The following is a 24,865-nucleotide window of genomic DNA, read 5'->3' as shown; positions in this document are numbered from 1 at the left end:
TAGTATATGATTCCTGATGTAAAATTATCTTATATATTTTAGGAGTGGATTATTAGAAACTTTTGGAGGTGGCCTTATTTATTCTTTTCAATACTTTTTTAGTAGTTATAAAACTCCGTGTTTTTTGAAGAAAATATTGGGTACTCTTGGAGATGCTCTACGACCATAAAGTATAAAGCCAAAGAGTGTGAATGGTAATGTGAATGGGAGTGGTATATTTTATAATTGCTGCTCCAGGCCTGAAGATGGGGTGTCCTTTTCTCTGATAACCTAAAACACATCTCAAGAGTACCCTATTTTCCCCTTCCAATCCTTGATTTTAGCAAGATGAGAAAAAACTTCTCTCCAACAACTCATAATCCATGCTCCTAAAATTTACGCACTTGGGAAGACCTGGTGCAAGCGGTAGAGTCTTACCGCCTGTGACCGGAAGGTCCCGGGTTTGAGTCGCGGTCTCCTCCCGCACAGAGCGGGAGCTCTCTGCACTGGGTACGCCCTTTTTGGGAAATCCTCCCCCATCATTGCGTAACTTTGCGCGTAGTAGCGGTCGCGCTGATACTGTTTTCGTACGTATCGGTCGGTCAATCTAGAGGTGGAAGGTTGTCGAAAAGAATAAGGAGTAGAAAAGGGTTCCTGGTACAAATGTATGAGAGTGAAAGAATATACAAAACTGGTTACGATAATATAGATATAGTATATGATTCCTGATGTAAAATTGTTTTCTATATTTTATGAGTGGATTATTAGAAACTCTTGGAGATGGCCTTTTTTTTTCTTCTCCCAATACCTTTTTAGGAGTCGAAAAACTACATGTTTTTTAGAGAGAAAAATAGGATACTCTTGGAGATGCTTTATTGCTCAAGGGCATGAAAAGCATTTTGAAAAGCATGAAAAAAGGAACTGTTAATATGCTTTTATTTAAGCATTTTTAGTTGTGATGCAGCACGACAATAACCCAATTTAATGTCAGTGTGTTCTGAATACAGAAAGCCAAAAAAATAAATTTGCTGTAGAAACCCGATCTGAGTGCTGCGTGCGGGAGAAACACTCGAGTGTGAGTTAGAATTACCGTTATTAAAACCTGTTTTTGTTCATGTCACAATACACATATGCAGCTACGCAAACGCAAGCAACCATGGAGATTCCCATATCGCAGGGCACTTCTGTCTGAAAAAGTCAACGTCACTACGTCACCGTGGATGGTGAAGGTGGCAAGTGGATTGACACGAGCAGCAAGCCAAGCCACCGGCAACCACACGACTAAGCACAGCCACGTGATCACGCCATGGACACCGCCGCTGTCGCGCCGCTCCTCGTCCTCGCAGTCGCCGTCGCCGTCGCCGTCGTTCTCTTCCCGGGCCTCCGGCGCCGCGCGGGCGCGGGTCATCGCAACTTCCACCGCTTCCTCGACTGGGCGCGGCCGCCCCGGCCTCCACCATCGAGGTGCGCGGCGCGCTCGGCCTCGGCAACGGCGTCGCCACCGCGGACCCGGGCGTCGTCGACCACCTGCTGCGCGCCGGGTTCCTCAACTACGTCAAGGGCGCGCGCTTCGCGGGGCCCTTCGCCGACCTCCTCGGCAGCGGCATCTTCCTCGCGGACGGCCGCCTGTGGAGCCTCCAGCGCAAGCTCGCGTCCTACTCCTTCTCGTCCCGCTCGCTGCGCCGCTTCTCGGGGAGTGTCCTCCGCGCCCACCTGCACCGCCGGCTCCTGCCTCTCCTCGCGGCCGCGGCCGACTCCGATGAGGTCGTTGACCTGCAGGACGTGCTCAAGCGCTTCGCCTTCGACAACATCTGCGGCGTCGCGTTCGGGGTCGAGGCCTCGACGCTGCTCGAGCTCGGGGAGGAGGACGGCGGGGGCAGGGCAGGGGACGACCCCGCCGGCACGATGCGTTCTTCAAGGCGTTCGACGACGCCGTCGAGATCTCCTTCGCGCGCATGCTCCACCCGACCGCCGTGGTGTGGAAGGCGATGAGGCTCGCTGGCGTCGGAAGCGAGAGGCGGCTCCGGGAGGCCATCCGCGTCGTCGACGAGCACGTCGCGGCGATCATGGAGTCGGAGGAGCGATCGCGCGGCGACGAGCAGCACCTGCTTGATATTTCTTTAGATCGTCTAGGTGTGGATCCAGTGGGTTAGTTCTTTCCTGTTGAATCATGAGTTTGCTTCGGGGTAGGAGACAGAGAGAGAGAGAGATGTAGGAGCATCTGACCGTCGGAGGAGCTCCCTGTCTTCACTGGTTCGTCGATGAAGATCTGCACTAGGCAGCGACGTTTGGTGTAGGTGTGAATGCCGGTGGTGGTGGTGGAGGCATTGGTGCTTCCCGCCGCTGGCAGTGCCACCCTCTGGATCGGATTAGGGTTAGGACAGTGGGATGTGGTGACGGCGAACCTCGTACCGTGTGCCATTTGCCCCACCTCCTCTTTATAGGCACTGTGCGACGGGGGCCCACTAGCCACGAGATGGCTGGACGTCCCTGATCAGGACGCGGTCAAGGGGTCCGTCTCGACCGTTGGGTCAAGACGGATGAGATCAATTCTAACATTCTCCCCCTTGATCTCAACTCATACTTTAACCTTAAACTTTGACTTTAATCCCTTTCGATTTTATTTGTTCCATCATAGATTAGTGTATAGAGCATGCTTCATCGTCACGGTCAATCGCTGATAGACTTAACAGCTACAATACACATCTCTCTTCTGAAACAGATTCTTTAACTTTGGGCCATTTATTGTCCGGAAATCATAGGCTATACCATAAACCCATGTCGACTGTGTGTTCTCTAAACACACTGGGTGGTAAGCCTTTTGTACACGGATCCGCAAGCACTTGCTTGTTACTTTTATGTTCAATATTTTTAGTATGATTCCGGACTTTCTCCTTCACAACGTACAACTTTATCGTCAATGTGTTTGGCAGCACACTTGACCCGTTGTTATAGGAGCGAACTACTTAAATGGTTATTGCTGTTGTATACCATTATCAATTCCGGGTGTAAGTTCTTTTAACCACTTCGCCTGTCCTTTAAGCCTCATATCAAGCTATATTGTGGGTATGCATCCTTGATGACACCACAACTGTTTCTTTAGAGCTTTTCCACAATAAAACTCCAACTGCGAGTGTTAGCTACTATGTGGGTTTCACTAAACATCTCGTCAAAATTTAACATTTGTACCCACAACTATTTGAGAGTACTTATTCTTTCTTACTCACCATGAGGCCTATAAATCTTTGCACAATTGCAAAACATTCTCATCTCCATTCCAGTGATCTATATCTGGACTGGACTTCTGCCAAAATATCCCGGATACATGAACTATGTCAGGGTAAGTTCTTGCTTATAAGCATTCAATAAGCTTCCAACAGCTAAAGCATATAGGACGTCCATTTGATCGATCTCACATTTATTCTTGGAACACTGAAAGTTCCGAAAACTATTACCCTTGACTATAGGAACAGGCGCAGGTTTATTCACATATATACTTTATTTCTTTAGAATCTTCTCTAAGTATACACTTGAGATAGTTCTAATACCCCTTTTCCTTTTATCTTGGTAAGTTCCAAATTCTGTAACAAATGATGCTTTACCAAGATCATTCTCATTGAAACTTGAGGACAAGAACTGCTTCTTCTCCAACAGTAGATTAACACCACTACTAGTGAGTAAGGTGCTACCCACATGCAGGATTAGGAAAATAAATTTCCCTTGTTTAAACTTTGCATAAATATAATTGTCCTCTACATTCTCTTTAAAACCCAAACTTTCTTATTGTACTGTCAAAACTTCAAGAACCACTGTCTTGAAGCTTGCTTTAATCCATAAATGGATTTCTTTAGGCAACATTCCTTTACGTTCTTTTTCTTCCATGACAAAACCTTTTGAGTTATGCCATGTAAACATTTCCATACAAATCCTCGTTGAGGAATGTGTCTTTACATCCTTCTGATGTAACTGTAAATCGTAATGTGCCACTAATACCATTATGATTCTAAAAGAATCCTTGCATGCTCATTATAATCTATTCCTGCTCTTTATGTAAACCATTTCACCACAAGTGACGCTTTATAGCTTTCCATATTCCCTTTGAATATCTTTCTATATTCCCTTTGGAGTCACCTTTGTCTTGTAGACCCATTATAGCCTACTGTTTTGGCTCCATTAGGATTTTCTTCTAAGTTCCAAACATCATTGGTATTTATCGATTTCATTTCATTTTCCTTTGCTACTTGCCATTTAGACGAGTGAACGCCTATCATGGCTTCTTTAAATGAGGTGGAATCACTCTCTATTTGAATTTCTTTCTTAACTTTTACTTCTTAGTCACCATAAATATCTGATTTTCTTATTCTTTGAGACCTTCTAGGGCCTCGTGGCACTTCTTTCATATGAGGCTATTGTTACTCTTCATTGCCAAAAGGCAATTGTTCTATAGCCTCCTGTATCATAAGATCCTTGTTTACTTATTCATCCTCTTTAAGAGCTAACATCTGGTGTTGTATATGTCATATAACATTAGCATATATAAAGCAATTTGTTGCTCTAAAACCACTGTAGTGGATATGTAATCCCACTTCTATTCAAGCCTTAGGTATCTACATACCATGCTCCCCCAGATTACTCCATCTTCTGTAAAGATGGTGTATCTTTAAATTTTTTATTTTGGGTTTAATCTGCTAAAAACTCATATGGCGTCATCTAGTATAAATACTAGCTGACTATGCTATCTTCCCATCGGAACTATAAAAAGTCTAGGAATTTAGCTATTTCTTTACTTTAGGGGTATCGCTATTATGACCGTCTTACTCCCTCAACGATCACATTCATCTTTTATAGATCACTTTTACCTTCAATGCATAGTATGCATTGCATTATCTGAAGTATGGGGAAGTATCTTTCTTAATCTTACATTTCTCCCCCTCGAAATGTGGTATGAACTTTTCTACCACAATTTCGAAACATTCAGAACTCTTGTGAATGAGGAAACTTTGATTACTTACTTCATCCACATGATTACATCATGCAAACAAAATTCGTATGGGAGTATATTTTTCTCATTACACTTCAAAACTCAACATAGTCTATTATTATCAATACTTCTGCAAGTCATACTTGCATATCATTCTTATCTCTTGGTTCACATGCAACTTTCTTTTGTTCTTAAACTCATGGAGTACTTATGACCATGACACAATCAGAGTGTACGATAAATACTAGAATAGCATAAGAGCTATCCCAAACTTCTCTCCATGTGCATGATATTTCTTTAGAGCATATGAATCATCACATCCTCCTCCCGCCATGCGGGATAAGTACTATGCCAAACTCTCCCACCATGCAGGATTGGTTAACATATGTACTAAGCCAACTTTACCCCGTCATGCAGGTATTTTCTCAAACTTTTCCCGCCATGCGGGTACTATTCCTTTGAATGGACATAATTACCAGGATTGGCTCGTGTTCAATCATCAAATTCAGAAATAAATCTGAATATTCTTTTAACACACATGTTTAATGTATATGACTTTTACAACTCTCATAAGTGAAACTGAAAATAAATTCTTCTCCACAGAGAGTACATAAAAGACATTTCTCAATGAAGACTCTCATTGATCTATCTCTTTTCTTGGATCAATATCCTAGAATTCTTTTCTTTTGAAGCCATTCTTTAAAGAGAACACAATCCCTTAACCAATGGCATTCTTTCATACATAACTTGCCCTTAGGCATTTCATCATCTGAGTCACAAGTACCCAGCTCATTTCTCTTACTGCCTTCAAGAATGAAAGCATGGAGGTCTTTTGTCTGAAAAATATTCAACAATAATGCTCATTAAACTTTGAAAACTTTATGTCCTATTCTATATCACCGTTGAGCAGAAATAGAATAAAACATCATTCTTCTACATTAATTCCACATCACCGTTGGGCAGAAATGGAATAAAACATAGAACTGCTCCTCAAAATTAAATTCTCCCGTTGGTTCGAATTTAATTAGAAGACAATCAACTTCATTGCAGCGGAAACATGAAAATACATTTATCTAGTTTAAGAGCATTCCTTGAACTTTATCTATTCTCTGAAAATTGGTCATTTTGATGCAAAAATTATCAGAGATTCAAACTTTAAACATAAAACTCATAGAATTATAATATTGTTATCATCAACGTTGGTCAGAAAATAACAATACCATAATTTAACTTTAAACTTAAACTCATAAATAAACTTATAATATTGTTATCATCAACGTTGGTCAGAAAATAATAATATTATAATTTATCTTAACTATCAACCGACTATTCCTCCAATTAAAAAATTTTCAGTTGGTTCTAATTTTAACTGGAGGATAAACTTTTCATCATTTACTGAATAACTATAACTGCTCTTCAAATTAGAAGACAATTAACCTTTAACTTTGCAGCGGAAACTTGACAAAATTTCTTTTCCTACTTTTCAGAAGCATTTTACTTTACTCATCTGTTCTCTAAACAAATTATCACGTTGGATCAAATTTGAGTAGAGATAAAACATTTAAACTTAACTTTATTCATTCAAAATAGCTTCTGAAAAAAAATAAAATAATAAACTGAAAAATTCTCCTTCTTGTTCATTTGGCCCGGAGGCCTGCTTGGCCCGAAGGCCTGATCTCTTGTTCGGCCCGGCAGCCGCTCGCGCAGCGCGCACCCGCGCCCAGGCCACAACCTGGGCCTGGGCCGGGAAAGTGGCATCCCGCCTGGGCTCTATTCGGCCTGACCGTGCTCAGCCGTCGATGGAGATCGGACGGCCGTCCGCGCCCAGCAGAGGATCAAAAGGCACCCACGGCCGTCGTTCCCCTAAAAACCCTAGTTCATTCCTTCCCTCCCCTTCTCTCTCTCGCGCCGCACGCGACAGCGGCGGCAGCCGTGGTGTCCTTCGGCGCCGATGAGGGGTGGTGCCGACCGAGCTTGTCCGGCTCCCCTTCCTTTCTTTCTCGTGCGTCTCTCTCTCTCTCAGCAGCGCGACGCATCTCGAGCAACAGCGAGCCGCGCCGGAGGAGAAGACGAAGACGGCGCCACCGCAGGCCCTCTTGCCGGCGAGCGCGCTCCCCATCGGGAGAGCGCGCCGCCGTCAAGCGGCTCTGTGTCGGCGCCCTGTACCCGTACCCGCGCGGATGCATCTCGGCGACGAACACCGGCGCGGTCCGGTCTTTCCCGCACGGCGGCGGAGATGGCAGCGGTGAGGTAAGCCACCGGCCTTGCTTTTCTTTTCCCCCTTCTGTGTTTCTCCTTTTCTACTCGGATCCAATCCGATTTGGGGACGGGGATTGGAATTAGGGTTAGGATTTCGGCAAGTTAGGGTTAGGGCCGATTCGATTCACTGTTCTTCTTCCCCATGAGTTTTCACGGATTTAGGGAAAAACCTAGTCTGTATGCTCAGATCCGAAAGGATCTAATCCATCTCTTCTCGCGCGTCAGCAAACCGGCGGCGGGTGCTCCATCCCGCGTGAGGCGGTAATGACGGCGGTGGGGAAAACTTCCCCGGACCGTCCAATATCTTTAGGGTTTCATTTTCTCCTCCGAACCGAAGTTCGTTTCTTTTTCTTTCCCTTCTTCTTTTCTTTGCCCCGATCCGGATCCACATACTAGAGAACCTGGCTCTGATGCCATTGAGATTTCTTTAGATCGTCTAGGTGTGGATCCAGTGGGTTAGTTCTTTCCTGTTGAATCATGAGTTTGCTTCGGGGTAGGAGACAGAGAGAGAGAGAGAGATGTAGGAGCATCTGACCGTCGGAGGAGCTCCCTGTCTTCACTGGTTCGTCGATGAAGATCTGCGCTAGGCAGCGACGTTTGGTGTAGGTGTGAATGCCGGTGGTGGTGGTGGAGGCAGTGGTGCTTCCCGCCGCTGGCAGTGCCACCCTCTGGATCGGATTAGGGTTAGGACAGTGGGATGTGGTGGCGGCGAACCTCGTACCGTGTGCCGTTTGCCCCACCTCCTCTTTATAGGCACTGTGCGACGGGGGCCCACTAGCCATGAGATGGCTGGACGTCCCCGATCAGGACGCGGTCAAGGGGTCCGTCTCGACCGTTGGGTCAAGACGGATGAGATCAATTCTAACACTGCTGTCGCGGTTCGCGGCGGCGATGGAGGAAGACGAGCGGAGCGAGCTCGGCGCCATGTTCCAGTAGCCGGGGGCGAAGCGCCGGTTCCTGCGGACATCGTCGTCAGCTTCGTGCTCGCCGGGAAGGACTCCACGTCGTCCGCGCTCACATGGTTCTTCTGGCTCCTCGCCGACAACCCGCGCTGCGAGCGGCGCGTGTACGAGGAGGCGTCGTCGTCGCTCTCGCTCCACGGACACGGTGAGGACCACGGCGTTGACGACGTCGACGGCGGCTACGACGAGCTCAGGGGGATGCACTACCTGCACGCGGCGATCATCGAGGCGATGTCGCGGGTGGCGGCCGCGGGGGACGTGCTGCCGGACGGCACGACGGTGCGCGCCGGCTGGTTCTCGGACCACTGAGCGTACGCGATGGGGAGGATGCCGCGGCTGTGGGGCGATGACTGCCGCGTGCTCCACCCCGAGCGGTGGCTCGACGGCGGCGGCGAGTTCGTGGCGGTGGACGCGGCGAGGAACCCGGTCTTCCACGCCGGCCCGCGGGCGTGCCTCGGGAAGGAGATGGCGTACGTGCAGATGAAGACCGTTGTGGCCGCCGTGGTCAGGAGGTTCGCCGTCGAGCCGGTGCGGGCGGCGAGCATGGAGACGCCTCCGCCGTACGAGATGGCGGTGACGCTGTTGCCTGTGCGGATAAGGAGGCGGGACAGCGACACGGGCCGGCACAGATCATGACTGGAAGCCCAATCACAAGAGGCACTTTAGCGGCTAGTACTTCAGTTGGGCCATCAGTGTCAGGACTCAGGAGCCCAGAGTATCAAGAAACACATCATCCCTCCATAAATGATGATACAATTCTTTATAGAATTTTTCGAGGAGTAACAGTTTTAAAATTGATTAAATCTGTAAAAATATTAACATTTATGATACTGAACAAATATCATATTAGATTAATTATAGAATGTATTTTAAAAGTATATCCATTTTTTAGAATAAAAAATACTAATGACACTTTTTTAATTTTAGTTAAAATTAGAAAAGTTCGGCTCAATTCAAATCTAAAATTGTATTTTTTTTAAATGAAGATACTACCACCTTTACAAACAGGATTAGGTTGTTTTTATACAAATACCGTGTACAGCATTCCAGATCGAATGGTTATATGACACGAAATTGCTCTACAGAGCTCCGATTAAAACAGGTAATGCTATCACTGCTTTACTTGCCAATACATATGGAAAGTTCAGTTTGGCATTACCTTATTTTACATTCTAGCATCCGGGGGTACAGTCAGAACCATTACTGAAAATCACTGCGTGAGAATGATGGGCAGATGAAAGTGAAAGAACGCAGTTGCATGCATAGATGGGGGCATACTCTTGTTATTACATCAACAGTCGCCTGAATGCCCTCCATTACATTTTGGAGAGTTGCTTAAACATTTTATAATTCCTCTTTCTGACCCTTCAGATTGCATAGTTACTGTGTTCCAATGTCAGCAAACTTGCGGTCTTCAAAGATCAGAAAGTTGTGCTTCCCAGCAATCTTCAATTGAAAGTTAAGAATCTGCAATACCGAGTAAGCTATGCAGTAACCAGATGCAGAGTATAACTTCAGCAATTGTAACAGGAATACCCAAAACACCTTCAGTAACAATGAATAAAATAAAATCAAGCTAAAGAACCAAGTAGGGATTTTGCGTTTCAGTAATGGACAACCCATTCCGATTACACATAAGGATACTGTGTTTACATGATAATAAGAGGACCAACATCTGATTTCTGACAGACAAAGTACAACTTCTAAAATCCAACTGGGCTATTATGGACACTACCATCATTTTCATGAACATAGAAACTGCGAGTTCATCTCCTCTTATTACATGGCAAATAAGGCTGTCACAGGCTCACAGTACCAGGTCTTGGAAATTCAGTTGGTCCCTGGAACGAGCACTTTCCCGGCTGCTTGCCCATCCCACAACATATTGACAATCTTGATGATCGCTAGGTTGTTGTCACCATCTTTCTGCTGACATTTTTCACAAGCCTCCAGTCGAAACACACCCGCCTCCCTTGTCCAACAACATAGAATTCAACTTCAACGTTCAGTCCATACATGCTGCAGATCTTCTTACATACCTCCTTGCTTTCTAGAGGAGCTTGGAACTTCCTCTTGTAATAGTTAATGACCAAATGTTTTAGATTTGTGGCATCGCATTTTGATAACAGCTCCATAAATTCCAATTCTTCATGAGAGCTTGTACAGGAACTGATTTTTACCTCTTCAAGTGAGATGAGAATAATGTCATCAACCCTGTGACTCTCTGCCAAGCGACATGAGCAAGATAGCGGGCAAGAATACTGCTGAATATAAGAAAATAATATTTGTATTAGTTGCATGGACCTGGTGCAGTGGTGAGAGCTGTCTCACTGAGTCACCAGGTCATGGGTTCGAAGCAGCCTATCCGTAGATTTTGTGGGGGGAAGGCTTGCCTCGGTCTTTCCCTTCCCCAGACCCCACTCATGTGGGAGCCTCCGGCACTGGGTCTGCCCTTTTTTTTGCATGGTTTGGATCTATTTAACATTAACGTGTCTAAAATGGTGGTGGGCATGTTATACCAGCTGTTTGGGTTTCAGGTAGTGCTAATCAACTAAATACACATTTTTCCGATGTGATTTCATTTGGCTTTAAATCATGCATAGATAGGTTAATGTACACCAATGCCGACCACCATTTTAGCAATAGGTTAATGTTACACAGAAGAACAAACATTTACACCTCAAGATAAAAGCAGATTAGGAAACTCTCCGTTCTCACATAACAAGAAAAAGTCAAACCAATTAACGATTAAAATTAAGATTCTTATACAGGGGATAGAAGCTTATTAGAAATCACCTGTCATCAAGATCAAGCAATCTGACAGAAACCTTCTTTACACTACTGCAATTCCTATTAAAAAAAAAACTACTGCAATTCCTCAAGAAATGTAGTATGCTTGGTGCCAGGCCATGGCCCTTCCGCTCCAAGGATATGTTTAGGGTTCTACATTTGGGGAGCTTGCTTGTCTCACTCAAGAAGCTTTCATACCCTGCTGTTCCCTGTCATGACCCATGAGTAGAAACAAAGTAAAGTAAAGCACTGGATCATAAGAAATTCGATTGGTTTTGAGGAGATTCTGTTGATACCAATGCACCCGCGGAATGCAGATAATCAGATTCAGCTCGTCAACTTGACTAAATTTCTCTAGCAGGGACGTGGGTGCCCATCTTTGATCCCGTCTAATGTGTAGCAGCTGAAGGCTACGGCTGACATTGGCAAACTGATGACTATCATTGGCATAATCCCCTATCCAAACCAACTCTGAAAGCATGGGTACCAAGAAATGAGCCTTGAAGGCGTAATATACACACAGCTTCTCCAGTCTTGGGGCCACCACCTCTATCAGAGGTGAATTGATGCAGAACCACAGCGAGCGCAGCGTGTCAGAGCGAATGGAGACGTCTGAGGCATCCACCAACGTGAGGCGGAGCCTGACGTCCTTGAGGCACGGGCACCGCGTGGACACAAGGGCTGTGAGCTCGCTGCCTTCCATGCTGCCGTAGAGAATCGTCAGGGCGGTCAGCGCCGTGAACACGCCGCCGGCCGGGGCGGGCCGCAGAAGCCATGTGTCCTGGAGTTTGAACGTGATCGTCTTGGCACGGACACACGCGGGGAGCTCGAGCTCCTGCACGGCGACGGGGGGCAGGGATGACAGACGCGGAGGGACGAGGAGGAGGAGCGCGCCCGCCACGCGCTCCGCCGCGATACGCAGCCACGGCGCGGCGCGTCCGCTCGTGATGGCCTCAGAAGCGTCGCTGACGCAAATGAGGAGGCGCTCGAGAGTTGACGCGGCGTGGGCGGCGTCAACTACGTCGTGGAACGAGGCCGGCGGCGCGTCGGTGCCGCGTACGAGGACGATCTCGGGCACGTCGGCCCAGCGGTGACGCCAGCGGCGGGAGAGCACGCTGGTGCGCGCGGCGGCGCAGGTCGAGCCAAGGCGGAGGATGATGACGTGAAGGAGCTCGTCGGGGAGGCTGCTGAGGCGGTCCTCGCTGGGGCAGCGGCGGCGATGGTCATCGTCAGCCATATGCGGCGTTGGCGCCGCGGCGGACGAATCGATCTCGGCCAGTCGGTCTCTCGGGCTTAGGTTACTGCGTGTGGACTGTGTGGACCGTGGGCTTTTCGGTTAGAGCCTATTTTGGGCTTCCCTTTTTTATTTGGGGGCTCTTGTGTTCTTGTTCCTACTTTAACATGAAATTATGATTTTATCCTCGTTTTTTTAACTTTGTGATTTTGCCCTTAACTGTAGCAAAGTCAACGCGATTTTACCCCTGGTCAACGTTAAAAACAAGGGCAAATTCGCGTTGACCAGGGGCAAAAACGCGTTGACTTTACTATAGTTAAGGGCAAAATCATAAAGTTAGAAAAGCGATGGCAAAATCTGTTATGTGTTATGAGGGGAAAGTTATTATCAATTGCTAAAGCTACATAGTTATAGTTATTATGAGTACATTGTCATACACACAAATGGTTTGCCACCCTTGCAAAGGATGGTTTATGGTTTAGCAATGGTAGCAAGTACACAAACATGTGCTGACTGCTGACATTATTACATAGAAGTGTTCATTAATAGTCTGGATCGTATTGGCTCTCGGTTGCAGGTACTGATTTTCCGTGGAATTGTAATTGATCTTTAGCTAGTGTATGTATGTGCATATGCATGGTGAGTCACAGCTGCATGCAACTGAGCTATTCGAGCTGTCAGCTACATATTTTTTTCTAGTTATTTGAAGCGCCTGCCTATTTGTAAGGAAATGTGGAAGTCCCATGAATAAAATTCGGTCGAAATGCGAAAAGAAGAAGCTAGTAGTATCACCAATCGCCAATGAGAGACATACATTTGAAAAGTTCAGCTACAATTTGGCATTCCCTTATTTCAAATTCTAGCATCCGGGGGTACAGTGACTCAGTGAGAATAATTACCGAAATCATTGCGTGAGAATGATGGGCAGGTGAAACGCAGTTGCATGCATAGATGGGGCATACTCTAATTACATCAACAGTCACCTGAATGCCCTCCGGGCTCCGGTTACCTTCCTCAAGACAAGCTGGATTGATATGCCTGCCATCCTTGGATGCGATACTGCCTCGCGGTCTCTGCAGGGTTACTGGCCTTTATAATCCCTCGTCCGACTATAATTATATCACTGCCTCTATCGCTTATGACCTGGTATCACACAACAGTGTTGCAAGTCAGAAAAGCTCATAGGTAATGCATTTGAAAGAAAAAAAATTCTGAAGCTTTCAGAAATCAGACCCAAACGAATACAATTGAAATTTCCTACCAACGTATATCCACTTAAATTAGCAAGCAAAATCACCCGATTAAAAATGAAAAGAAAAGATTATGACGCAGACATCAAAGAGAGTGGGCCACAAGATAATTCAACATTCAAGCACACAGTTCATGTCTTCATGATATGCCAAGGCACACAAAAAGTTTGAGAGGGATAATTTTTGTGTGAATCAAAACACACGGTACAGTTTACAGTTAAATGCAACTATCAAGTTTATTATTTGTTTTGAATGGCACTAATCTCATGCCAGAAGTTCATATCACTCAAGTAAAGAACAAAGAAAAACTAGGCTAGTCTTATGCCATCCTACTGACAAAGTCTCAATATATAAATAAAGAAGAAACATATTATTATTCAGTTTGCAAGTTAAAGGGGGTATCTATATTCCGAACACAAACACATCCAATATCTATTCTTTTAATAAATCAGAAATACGGAAGTTATGTTGATGTTTGTTTGCAGCACTGCACCACTGTCATCATTTAAAATATAGAAGCACTCAGCAGTGCAAGTATATATTATAATACTTATAGCCAATATTATCTACATTTACTTTCATATTGTCAAACTGATACCAACCTTTTAAGGCGATGCCATGTTTTATTTAAATTTTTCAAGAACTGGCACCGCTGTATAAGGTATACAATGTTTTTGAGGCGCCGCGGCGAGGCGCGGCGCCCGACCCCCTTCACAACGCCTAGGCGTTTGTGGCGGACGCCTAGGCGACGCCATACACACATTGTAAGGCGTTGTAAGCTAGAATTTTATATACTAATGCAGCACATACATATCTCGTTTGTTGCCAATTCTTGAGCCCATGTTCCTTTCTTTCCTTTCCAAAAGCTCTTCTCCCATATAGCATACAATATTCAGAGCAGAGCAGAGAGTGGGCCAAGCGGAGATGCATTCTACCTGGGCCAAGCAGAGAGTGGGCCAAGCGGAGATACAATATTCAGAGCAGAGAGTATACAATATTCACACTACCTGGGCCAAGCGGCGATGCAGAGCGGACGGCAGAGCAGAGCACGAGGTGGCAGAGCGGACGGCCAAGCAGAGCGGACGGCAGATGTAGAGCAGAGCACGAGGAGGCAGAGCGGACGGCCAAGCGGAGATGCAGGCCGGCTCCGCGGCAGGGGCAGCCGGCCGGTGGAGACGAGCAGAGTAGCAGCCCAGCGGAGGTCGAGGTCCGTCCGCCGCCTTCTCTCTTCCTCTCCCCTCGCCCGCAGCAGCGATGTGCGATGATGCTAGAGCGGCTCCACGGCAGGGGCGGACGGCCAAGCGGAGATGCAGGCCGGCTCCGCGGCAGGGGCAGCTGGCCGGTGGACACGAGCAGAGTAGCAGCCCAGCGGAGGTCGAGGTCCGTCTGCCGCCTTCTCTCTTCCTCTCCCCTCGCCCGCACTCGCGATGAATGGCTCGCGTGGTCGATTTCCCACGCGACGAGGCTACCTAGGCACACGCGCGGTCGATTTCCCGCGCCTCGCGGTCGATTTCCCGCGGGGCCGCGCTCCTTTTGGCGCCCTTCCCCTACGACTGGCATCTGGCGTCCGCGGCGCGGTTGTAGGCGTCCACCCGACGCCATTCGCGCCTAGGCGACGCCTAATCCTATGAGGCGGACGCCATACACGCTGAGGTCGTGGCGACCCCGACGCCCAGGCCCTCGACCACGCCTTGTCGCCTAGGCGACGCCTAGGCGACGACTAGGCGACGCCTCAAAAACATTGAAGGTATAACTAATCTAACCTAGCAATTTTGAAGATATATAACAACTCTGAAGATTTCTGAACAAAACACCACAGCAGTGAGCCATCACATGAGAATTGAATAGCAAAAGCGCACTCACAGAAAAGGGAGTGTTATATTGTTGCCCAAGGGCATCTCCTCCAGCAGCCATCTGAACTCCAGGAGTGGCATGGATAAACGCTGGGCTCGATGGTGCTAGTGACCAAGATGCAGGATTCACTGATATAAATCCTATTACAAAGTCAGGATGTTGCTCGGCAATCTTTACAGCCGCAGCAGTGTAGTCTCCATAAGCAAGGTTGCCAGCTGAGCTCATTTCAGCAAGCAAAAGTAGGCCCCTTCCTTTAGGCAAACCCTTCAATGCCAGAACACAACAGTTACTGTGAGCAATGCAATGTATGAGCTATTAGCAGCTGCAGCATTAACTAGTATCTTTAACTCAGTAGTTGTGTAAGGCCTATGTATATATATGTCATAAAGTACCTTCAGCTTCAAACCATCTACAATCCCAGGTCCAGGAACTATATGAGCATTAATAATATCCGCCCAGTCTAATATGCGGAATATACCTCTGAACCAAAGTAAAAAGTCTAAGTATATCACACAAATGTATAGAAAGGAAAAAAAGATAAATAGTTTACAATTCCTTTTTCTCACCCTTCAGATTGCATAATTACTGTGTTCCCAATGTCAGCAAACTTGCGGTCTTCAAAGATCAGAAAGTTGTGCTTCCCAGCAATCTTCAATTGAAAGATAAGAATCAGTGCAATACCGAGTAAGCTATGCAGTAACCAGATGCAGAGTATAGCTTCAGCAATTGGAACAGGAACACCCAAAACACCTCTAGTAATGAATAAAATAAAATCAAGCTAAAGAACCAAGTAGATTGGCCTGGTATAGGAATTTTGTCTTTCAGTACAACTGATAATGAGAGGAGCGACATCTGATTTCTGACAGACAAAGTACAACTTCAGAAGTCCAACTGGGCTATTATGGACACTATCATCCTTTTCGTGAACATAGAAACCAAAACATGTCATCCAATACAAGAATGATGATCAGTAATGCAACAAAAGAGAAGATAAGAAAGATGCTGTCAGAAGAGAACATACTGTGCGAAGCTTGGGCCCAAAATCTGGTGTAAAATCAGACAAGATATCAACATGAGTTTTCAACATACAAATCTCTGGACCAACCTACACAAGTGGGGCGAACAAATTAAACCACCGTTAGCAAATACTAGAAAGGCATCGCAAGTGAAAAAAAAAAATATCAACAATAGAAATACCTTGTCAGCAAGCTCAAGTAGCTCCTTGGCTGTCCCAACATCCGCCGCAACGCACAAGTTGCTCTGCTTCGCCTCCATTACCTCGAACAGCTTCCTCCCCATGGGGTTCGAGGCCAACCCGGCCCTCTCCGCAAAGGACTTCCTCCTAGCAGTACCCGACGGCTTGGGCGGTCCAGCAGGCACCCCGGGCACCGCCACCTTCCTGTTGGCGTCGAGGAACCGCCTGACCTCGGCGACCTTTTCGTCGCCCACCCTCCCGTGCCTCACCAACACGGCGAGCATCTCCGTGAGGGTCATGAGCGAGTGCAGCGCGACCCCGTTGGCGGCGAGGTTCTCCCGCCCACCTTGCTCGCGGTCGATGACGACGACGGCGTCGGCGACCACGAGCCCCTCGGCGCGGAGCGGGCCCACGGTCTCGAGCACGGAGGCGCCGCTGGTGACGAGGTCCTCGACGATGAGCACGGTCTGGCCGCCGCCGGCGCGGAAGGCGCCCTCGACGCCCTTGGTGTCGTAGCGGCTCAGGAGCATGGGCACGGAGGCGGCGACGGAGAGCGCGGCCGCGAACGGCAGCGCCGTGTAGGGGACGCCGCAGAGGAGGTCGTAGGGGCGCGTGGCGGGGAGGGAGCCGAGGAGGGACGCGACGGAGGCGAGCAGCCGCGGGTGGGACACGAGCACGCGTAGGTCCAGGTAGATCGGGGAGGTGATCCCGGATTTTAGCACGAAGGTGCCCAGCTTCACGGCCTCCACCGCGTGCAGATCCAGGATCAGCGCCTCCTTGGCACCGGCGTCCATGGTGTTGGTGGGCGGGGTTTGCGCCTGTCTGACTGTCTGAGCGTGGGTATAGTGGGCTAGTGGCTGACTGTGCTGTGCGAGCGAGCGGAGGCTACAGACTAGCGGGGAAGAAAGGCAGCGCCCGGACGCTCAAGCGCAACAATCCATTCTGAAAATCCTACTGAGAAATCAAAGCGCAAAAATTCATTTTGAAAATCCTACCGAGAAATCAAGCCCTGGTTTAGTCCCCAAAATCCAAAAAGTTGCTACAGTATCTGTCACATCGAATTTTTGCGGCCCGTGCATAGAGTATTAAATGTAGACGAAAAGAAAAACTAATTGCATAGTTTGGTGGAAAATTGCGAGAGGAACATTTTAAGCCTAATTAGTCAATGTTTGGACACTATTTGCCAAATAAAAACGAATGTGCTACAGTAGCCCCAAAATCCAAATTTCACGAACTAAACCAGGGCCAAATTAACCTTCATCTCGTTTGGCATGATTCCCATGAACACCACAACCACAAGTCGCATTTACTTCCGTCCTTGTCTCGACATTTTCTTTGTGGAAATGAGGTAGTGTTTAGATGGCGAAATTTTTTGTAAAATGTTACGGTAGCATTTTTGTTATTATTTGATAATTAGTGTCTAATCATAAATTAATTAGGCTTAAAAGATTCGTCTCGTGAATTTTATCTAAACTGTGTAATTAGTTTTATTTTTTATCTATATTTAATGCTTTATGTATGTGTTAAAGATTCAATATGATAAGAAATTTTAAAAAATTTTACAAAATTTTTTGGAACTAAACTGTATCTGAGTACTACTTGTAGAAATGTTCACAAGCCGACAAGCAAGCTAGCTCGTCGGTCGTCGGGATCGCGATGTCCGAGACCCCGAGTCAGCAGAGAGAAGCGTCCCGGAGAAGATTGCTGCCCGCACAGGCCCACACCGGAGCGGCGGACAGCGCCAACGGCAGTTGAGGCCTGTCGTCACTCGTCAGGTGCGACCGTGCGAGAACCGAGAAGTGAGAACGACGATGCGCCACCCGCACGTGGCAAGTCTTTGCAGCGGCAAGTGCACAAGCGGCAAGCGTGATAAGGGCGCGTTTAGTTCAGCAACGGCACGATTTTTTACTATAGCATTTCATTGGTATTTGTAAATTATTATTTAAACATTGACTAATTAGGTTTAAAAGATTCATCTTGTAAAGTTAAAGTAAACTGTACAATTAATTTTTAATTATCTATATTTAGTACTCCATACATGTACTGCAATACACTTTTGAAGAACTAAACAAGACATAAGTACTACCTCCGCCTCCGAGGAATGCAATTCCGGTGCTACGTGTTGACAGTATATCAACTTTGACCAATTATAAATAAAATATATAAATATTTATAATATCAAATAATTATTATTAGATTAATTATAAAATATATTTTTATAATAAATTAATTTTATAAAATATGAATATTATTTACAAGAAACTTAATCATGAACCACTCACGTAATTTATAGTTACATTTTTTTTTTAGGACAGAGGTAGTATTTTTTGCAGCGGAATCTCTGGCTGAAGACAAACATCAAGCAATCGCGGCGGCAGTGGCTACCGCCTACCAACCCGGTTCAGGTTCAGGCGACAAGCATTGTCACCACAGAAGCACTGGGAGTGGGAGGTGAAAAGCATTAGGCGAAGGCCGATTTAAAGCACGCGTGGACTCATACGATTTTCGGCATCGACAGCATCACATTACTCGGGGAGTCCGGAGCTAACCCAGAGTGGCAACAAGACGATCTAAACCAGCACAGGCATCACAATGCCTAATAACTCAACCAACAAGAGCGGAGTGAACCAAGAGGAAATTATTCTAACACAAACGATGATGTAGTATGCTCTGGATGAGTCTCCTCTGCAGTGAGTCTGATTGCAATTAGGCCCTGACTCAACTGTAGGGGGACCTTTCCGCATGCTCTTATTGCGCCAATCGCCTGGATTTGCCCTTATACTTGGAATGCTCACGGCGCCCCCCTCATAGCAAGCTGTTCTTGTATGCCTGCCACCCTTGCAAGCGGTACTCCCATGCCGTTTTCATTGGATCGCTAGCCTTTATAATCCCACGTCCAACTATAATTATGTCACTGCCCCTGTAGTTTATCACCTGAATTGCAAAATCCATGATGTATCAGGGAATGCTAACGTTACGAGAAAAAATAAGTGCTCAGATTGTCACAAACGCTGAAGGCAAGAAAACCTCCAACTGAAGCATATGTCAAGATTTGATTTGAACTTTTCAAAAGGCGAATAGTCTCACAGCAGCAATATTGGTCCATGCTACAATAGATATCAACACAGCTCCAACAATATGTAAAGTAAAATTTTGGTACTAAACAAAATGACAGATTTTTAATGGCTGTGGCCATTATGATCTAAATATATTTCCACATGGGTCAAAGGAAAACCTGCCTACTAACAAAACTGATGCTTTGCAAATTGTATAATGTAGTGATGTTACCAAATTTAAATTTTGCAACGATGTGCACAGGTATAACAAACTAAACGCATTAAGATGTGTAAATAAACACCAATATTCCAGTAGCCACACAAACAGACAGTACAGGCATAGTTGTACTTACAGACTCAGGAGTGTTGTATTGTTGCCCAAGATCATCTCCTCCAGCGACCATCTGAACTCCTGGTGTGGCATGGATAAATGCCGGGCTTGATGGTGTTACTGACCAAGATGCAGGATTTACTGAGATAAATCCCATCACAAAGTCAGAATGTTGCTCAGCAATCTTTACAGCAGCAGCAGTGTAATCTCCATGAGCAAGGTTGCCAGCAGAGCTCATCTCAGCGAGCAGAAGTAGCCCTCTTCCTTTAGGCAAACCCTTCAAGGCCAGAACACAACAGTTGGTGTGAGTACAATGATTCATCAGCTATTATTATATGCAACAGTAACTTATTCAAGTCAGTATTAATAGTTGCCATGCAAGTAATATACATAAGCATACGATACCTTCAGCTTCAAGCCATCTACGATTCCAGGTCCAGGTACTATATGCGCATTAACAATATCGGCCCAGTCCAATATGCGGAATATTCCTCTGAACCAAGGCAGGAAAAAAATTATAGCACACAAATATAAAGATGCAACATACGAGTGAGCATGTAGATATTAAAGTTCTTTTTCACCCTTCATATTGCATGGTCACTGTATTTCCAATGTCAGCAAACTTGCGGTCCTCGAAGATCAAGAAGTTGTGTTTCTCAGCAATCTTCAACAAAATGTGAGGAATCAATTAAATAGGAGACGTGTAAAAGGAAGCCAGGTAATGATTTAAGCATCTTAAATAGCAACATCTCATTGTTATGACAAAAAAATTCTGGTAGTTTATCAAACAAACAAAGTATGGTTTAGGAAATTCTGACATTGTCTTAGTATAGGTAGACTGTTCCCAAAGTGAAAGTAAAGGAATATGGAAACCATGACAGGGGGACACTGAATGGATCAAAGAAACTTCTAAGCAGTTCAGAAATTGAACATACTCCCTCTGTTCCAAATTAGTTCACTTTGGCTTTTCCTAAGTCAAAGTTCTCTAACTTTGACCAAGCTTTTAGGGAAAAAAAACATATTAGCATCTACAAGTTCAAATAAACACAATATCGAAACATGTTTAATGAAGAATTTATGAAAGTAATTAGATATAACATAAGCTTGGTCAAAGTTAGAGCAGTAAACTTCTTAGGACAAATCCAAAATGAACTATAATTTGGAACGGAGGGAATACTACCTAATATAACCGTATCATCAGAGACACTGTATTCTGCTGATAGTTGCTTTGACACTTCGGCCAGCCAGTGGCACAAGGTGCAAGTACAACCAGGCGACTAGGCAGGCCACCTACAATCAACAACAACAACAACAACAACAAAGCCTTTAAGTCCCAAACAAGTTGGGGTAGGCTAGAGTTGAAACCCAGCAGAAGCAATCAAGGTTCAGGCACGTGAATAACTGTTTTCCAAGCACTCCTATCTAAGGCTAAGTCTTTGGGTATATTCCATCCTTTCAAGTCTCATTTTATTGCCTCTACCCAAGTCAACTTCGGTCTTCCTCTGCCTCTCTTCACGTTACTATCCTGGCTTAGGATTCCACTACACACCGGTGCCTCTGGAGGTCTCCGTCGGACATGTCCAAACCATCTCAACCAGTGTTGGACAAGCTTTTCTTCAATTGGTGCTACCCCTAATCTATCATGTATATCATCGTTCCGAACTCGATCCCTTCTTGTATGACCTCAAATCCAACACAACATACGCATTTTCGCGACACTTATTTGTTGAACATGTCGTCTTTTCGTAAGCCAACATTTTGCACCATACAACATAGCAGGTCTAATCACCATACAACATTTTGCACCATCTCAACCATACACTTACTCTGGAAGACGGCTAAGATCCACTCTACACGTTGAATGAATCACGCCTGTTAATTAACTCGCTTGCGCTTTCGTCCTCGCTTCGCGCAATAAGTTCAAACCGGAGTTAATTCCCTCCCAGGCTCAGACTTTTAAGCTGGTTCGGCACCTTCTCAGGTTCCGACATGGGACTAAAGCCGTAGCTACAGTGTTTTTACGCGGCTACAGTCCCAGCAGCACCTTGCCACCCAGATCGGTACCAATATACTTCTCCAATCGTCAGACATCTTGTTCGATCGAAAAATATGGTTGAACAGCTTGGTTAGCCATACTATAGCTATGTCCCCGAGGCATCTCCACACCTCGATTGGGATACCATCCGGTCCCATCGCAAAAAAAAAAAAAGGCCACCTACAATATTTGCACATATATATACTAGCACATGTACATATGAGCCACACAAGACACTTAAATAGGCCACTATCCCAACGCATGGGCGGAGCTAGCAACGGTGCTAGGGGGGCTGTTAGCACCAGTCTGGCCCAAAGAAACACCACTAACTCTCTTGACTAAGAGCTCAAAGTCATGCCATGAACAAAGGCTTAGCACCCTCCCGAGCACATCTCCACTTGCACAGCACCCTTCCTTGCTCTTTCCTGGCTCCACACCTCCGCCCCATTCACATTCAAGCCAGTAGCCTATCTAAGCCACCAGTTCCCTCCTAATAGGCTAATATCACCAGGTGTCATACCTCCTCCTAATGCATGCACAACTCCCACCACAATGAGGATCTCTTTACAGATGAATAAATAAAAAACAAGAGGGCAAGGAGCACCCCCCCACCCACCCAGCGCGCGCGCACACACACACACAAACGCACAGTTGCACAGACGGAATGCGTGAATGATGGCCACCGTTCCCAGTCTAGGCAAAAAGGCATGGTGCCTACTCAAGGATACTGAATGCACTGATGCAGGCTAGGTGAAATTATCACAACAATCTAGGCAAAAAGAACCTACATCTGTTTTTTTTTAATTAAAAAAAGAAGAAGAAGAAAAAGGAACCCAACTTAAGATATGGATTGGAGCAAAAACCAGTATAGCATCATGAGTGCACATACCGAGCGGAGCTTAGAGCCAAAATCTGGTGTAAAATCAGATAATATATCCACATGGGTTTTCAACATACAAATTTGAGGGCCGACCTGCAAAACAGTTTGATAATAGTGTAAGTAAATGTACATATCAAATCTGGGGATTCATTCTTCCAAAAGACGTGAGAAATGAGAAGAAGAACAAAACTGTTTTTTAAGTACTACTTTTACTATTTTTAGCAAATTCAAAAGGCATTTAAGCAGACAGAATGGTATGCTGTGATATAATGACTGAATCGGGACACACTATTCACTGTGCCAAATGTTGAAGACATATAGCAGCACATTCACTTCTCAATATTTTCACATACCTAAACTTAATAACTTGACAGATCAAGAGCTTATGCGAGTGCCTGTTGCACAGTACTACACAAGGCCACACTGCCAAATTTGTGTTGCACCTATAAATTGCATCCCTACTTAGTGCAGAGGACAGAGATTACCACCATTAACTAAAAAATTCTTGATTAACATATTGACAAGCTAGCTAATTATACGCATCCAAGAGTATAAATCAAGTCATGATCTAATCGATCAAGTCCTTAATAAGTCTTAAGCCCTCTACCAACCAACATCAGAAGTGCAAAACTACTAAATAAAGTAATACGCTCCTACCTTGTCAGCCAGCTCAAGGAGTTCCTTCGCTGTCCCAACATCAGCAGCGACACACAGGTTGGTCTGCTTGGCCTCCATCAGCTCGAAGAGCTTCTTCCCCATAGGGTTGGCGGCCAGTTTCGCCCTCTCCGAATATGGCTTCCTGAGCACCCTGGGTTTAACAGGCGCAGCCCCCGGCACCGCCACCTTCCGGTTCGCGTCCAGGAACTGCCTCACCTCCTGCGCCTTCTCCTCGGTCACCTTCCCGTGCTTGAGCAGCACGGCGAGCACCTCGGTGAGGGTCATGAGCGAGTGGAGCGTGATCCCATTAGCGGTGAGGTTCTCCCTGCCGCCCTGCTCGCGGTCGACGACGACGACGGCGTCGGCGACGACGAGCCCCTCGGCGCGGAGCGGGGCGGCGGTCTCGAGCACGGAGGCGCCGCTGGTGACGAGGTCCTCGATGATGAGGACGGTGTCCCCGGGGCGGAAGGAGCCCTCGATGGACTTGGCGGTGCCGTGGGCCTTGACCTCCTTGCGGCGCATGAGCATGGGGATGGAGCGGTCGACGGAGAGGACGGCGGCGATGGGGAGCGCGGTGTAGGGGACGCCGCAGACGAGGCCGTAGGGGCGCGTGGCGGGGAGCGCGTGGAGGAGCGAGGCGACGGCGGAGAGCAGGCGCGGGTGGGAGACGAGCGCGCGGAGGTCCAGGTAGATGGGCGAGGTGATGCCGGACTTGAGCACGAAGGAGCCCAGCTTCACGGCCTCGATGGCGTGCAGGTCCAGGATGAGCGACTCCAGCGCCGCGGCGTCCATGGTCGCCTAGGGTTTTTCCGCGGCGGCGGGGGTTTGAGACTGAGGTGTGGTGGGCGACAGGGAGGCGGCGGCGGCGGCAGAGCGAGAGGAGGTGGTGGCTTTATTGCTGCGCAAGAGCAACGCCTGGGGGGCAGTGAATGGGTGATTGATGCCATCGGTTGGGTGGCCCTGGAGCTTTGGATGGACGGACAGGATGAGAGGATGCCCCCACAGACGTTACAGAGAGAAATTGTACCCGTAGAAAACGCATTTGAACCTGTTTGTAGTGGGGTTGTGTGTGCGTTTTTTTTCTTTGTCACTGAATTCTGCATCTAAACAAATGAATTTGCGAATTTCGGTTACTCCAGTTAAGAAGTAGTAGTAATTCTGTACGTGAAGTTTCTTTTGGAAAAAAAAAATCCTGCACGTGAAGACAGTGGTGAATCTTTCTTGGATGAGAGCATCTGGTGGATTATCTTAAGTATTCCCTTGACAAAAAAAGTTCAACATGACTTCGCATTAGAAAGGGACAGCAGCCATCGGTGATGTTGACGCTGAAACCCGGCGGATTATTCCACCCACTTGCAGCAAATGCTCCATAGATAGCGCAGAAAACTGTAAAATGCAGATG

At 46.5% G+C, this 24,865-nt stretch overlaps 3 protein-coding genes and 1 pseudogene across 4 annotated transcripts; 1 reads left to right on the top strand and 3 right to left on the bottom strand.

The window, feature by feature from the left end:
• Positions 1–1,285: 1,285 nt before the first annotated feature.
• Positions 1,286–8,817, top strand: LOC136461409 (cytochrome P450 CYP94D108-like; annotated as a pseudogene).
• Positions 8,818–9,371: 554 nt separating this feature from the next.
• Positions 9,372–12,351, bottom strand: LOC136460011 (probable FBD-associated F-box protein At1g32375). Of its 2 annotated transcripts, none has more exons than XM_066459862.1 (2): positions 11,276–12,351; positions 9,372–11,180 (listed from the first exon to the last, which is right to left on the bottom strand). In XM_066459862.1, exons 1-2 carry the CDS (start codon positions 12,206–12,208, stop codon positions 10,974–10,976), a joined length of 1,140 nt encoding a protein of 379 aa, XP_066315959.1. In that variant the 5' UTR covers positions 12,209–12,351; the 3' UTR covers positions 9,372–10,973. The 2 variants fall into 2 exon arrangements, with proteins under 2 accessions (XP_066315959.1, XP_066315960.1); XM_066459863.1 differs by having other exon boundaries at positions 11,037–11,180; positions 11,268–12,351.
• A 669-nt stretch (positions 12,352–13,020) lies between these two features.
• LOC136457214 (uridine 5'-monophosphate synthase-like) lies at positions 13,021–17,428 on the bottom strand. The gene is made up of 6 exons (XM_066457270.1): positions 16,507–17,428; positions 16,331–16,414; positions 15,876–15,958; positions 15,702–15,789; positions 15,319–15,573; positions 13,021–13,348 (listed from the first exon to the last, which is right to left on the bottom strand). Exons 1-6 carry the CDS (start codon positions 17,296–17,298, stop codon positions 13,220–13,222), a joined length of 1,431 nt encoding a protein of 476 aa, XP_066313367.1. The 5' UTR covers positions 17,299–17,428; the 3' UTR covers positions 13,021–13,219.
• A 1,552-nt stretch (positions 17,429–18,980) lies between these two features.
• Positions 18,981–24,374, bottom strand: LOC136460010 (uridine 5'-monophosphate synthase). Its single transcript, XM_066459861.1, has 6 exons — positions 23,464–24,374; positions 22,816–22,899; positions 20,473–20,555; positions 20,297–20,384; positions 19,914–20,168; positions 18,981–19,438 (listed from the first exon to the last, which is right to left on the bottom strand). Exons 1-6 carry the CDS (start codon positions 24,253–24,255, stop codon positions 19,310–19,312), a joined length of 1,431 nt encoding a protein of 476 aa, XP_066315958.1. The 5' UTR covers positions 24,256–24,374; the 3' UTR covers positions 18,981–19,309.
• Between the last annotated feature and the right edge of the window lie 491 nt (positions 24,375–24,865).

Source organism: Miscanthus floridulus, chromosome 6 (assembly GCF_019320115.1).
Source record: "Miscanthus floridulus cultivar M001 chromosome 6, ASM1932011v1, whole genome shotgun sequence".
NCBI lineage: Eukaryota > Viridiplantae > Streptophyta > Magnoliopsida > Poales > Poaceae > Miscanthus > Miscanthus floridulus.
This window is presented reverse-complemented; position numbering and strand designations above follow the sequence as displayed.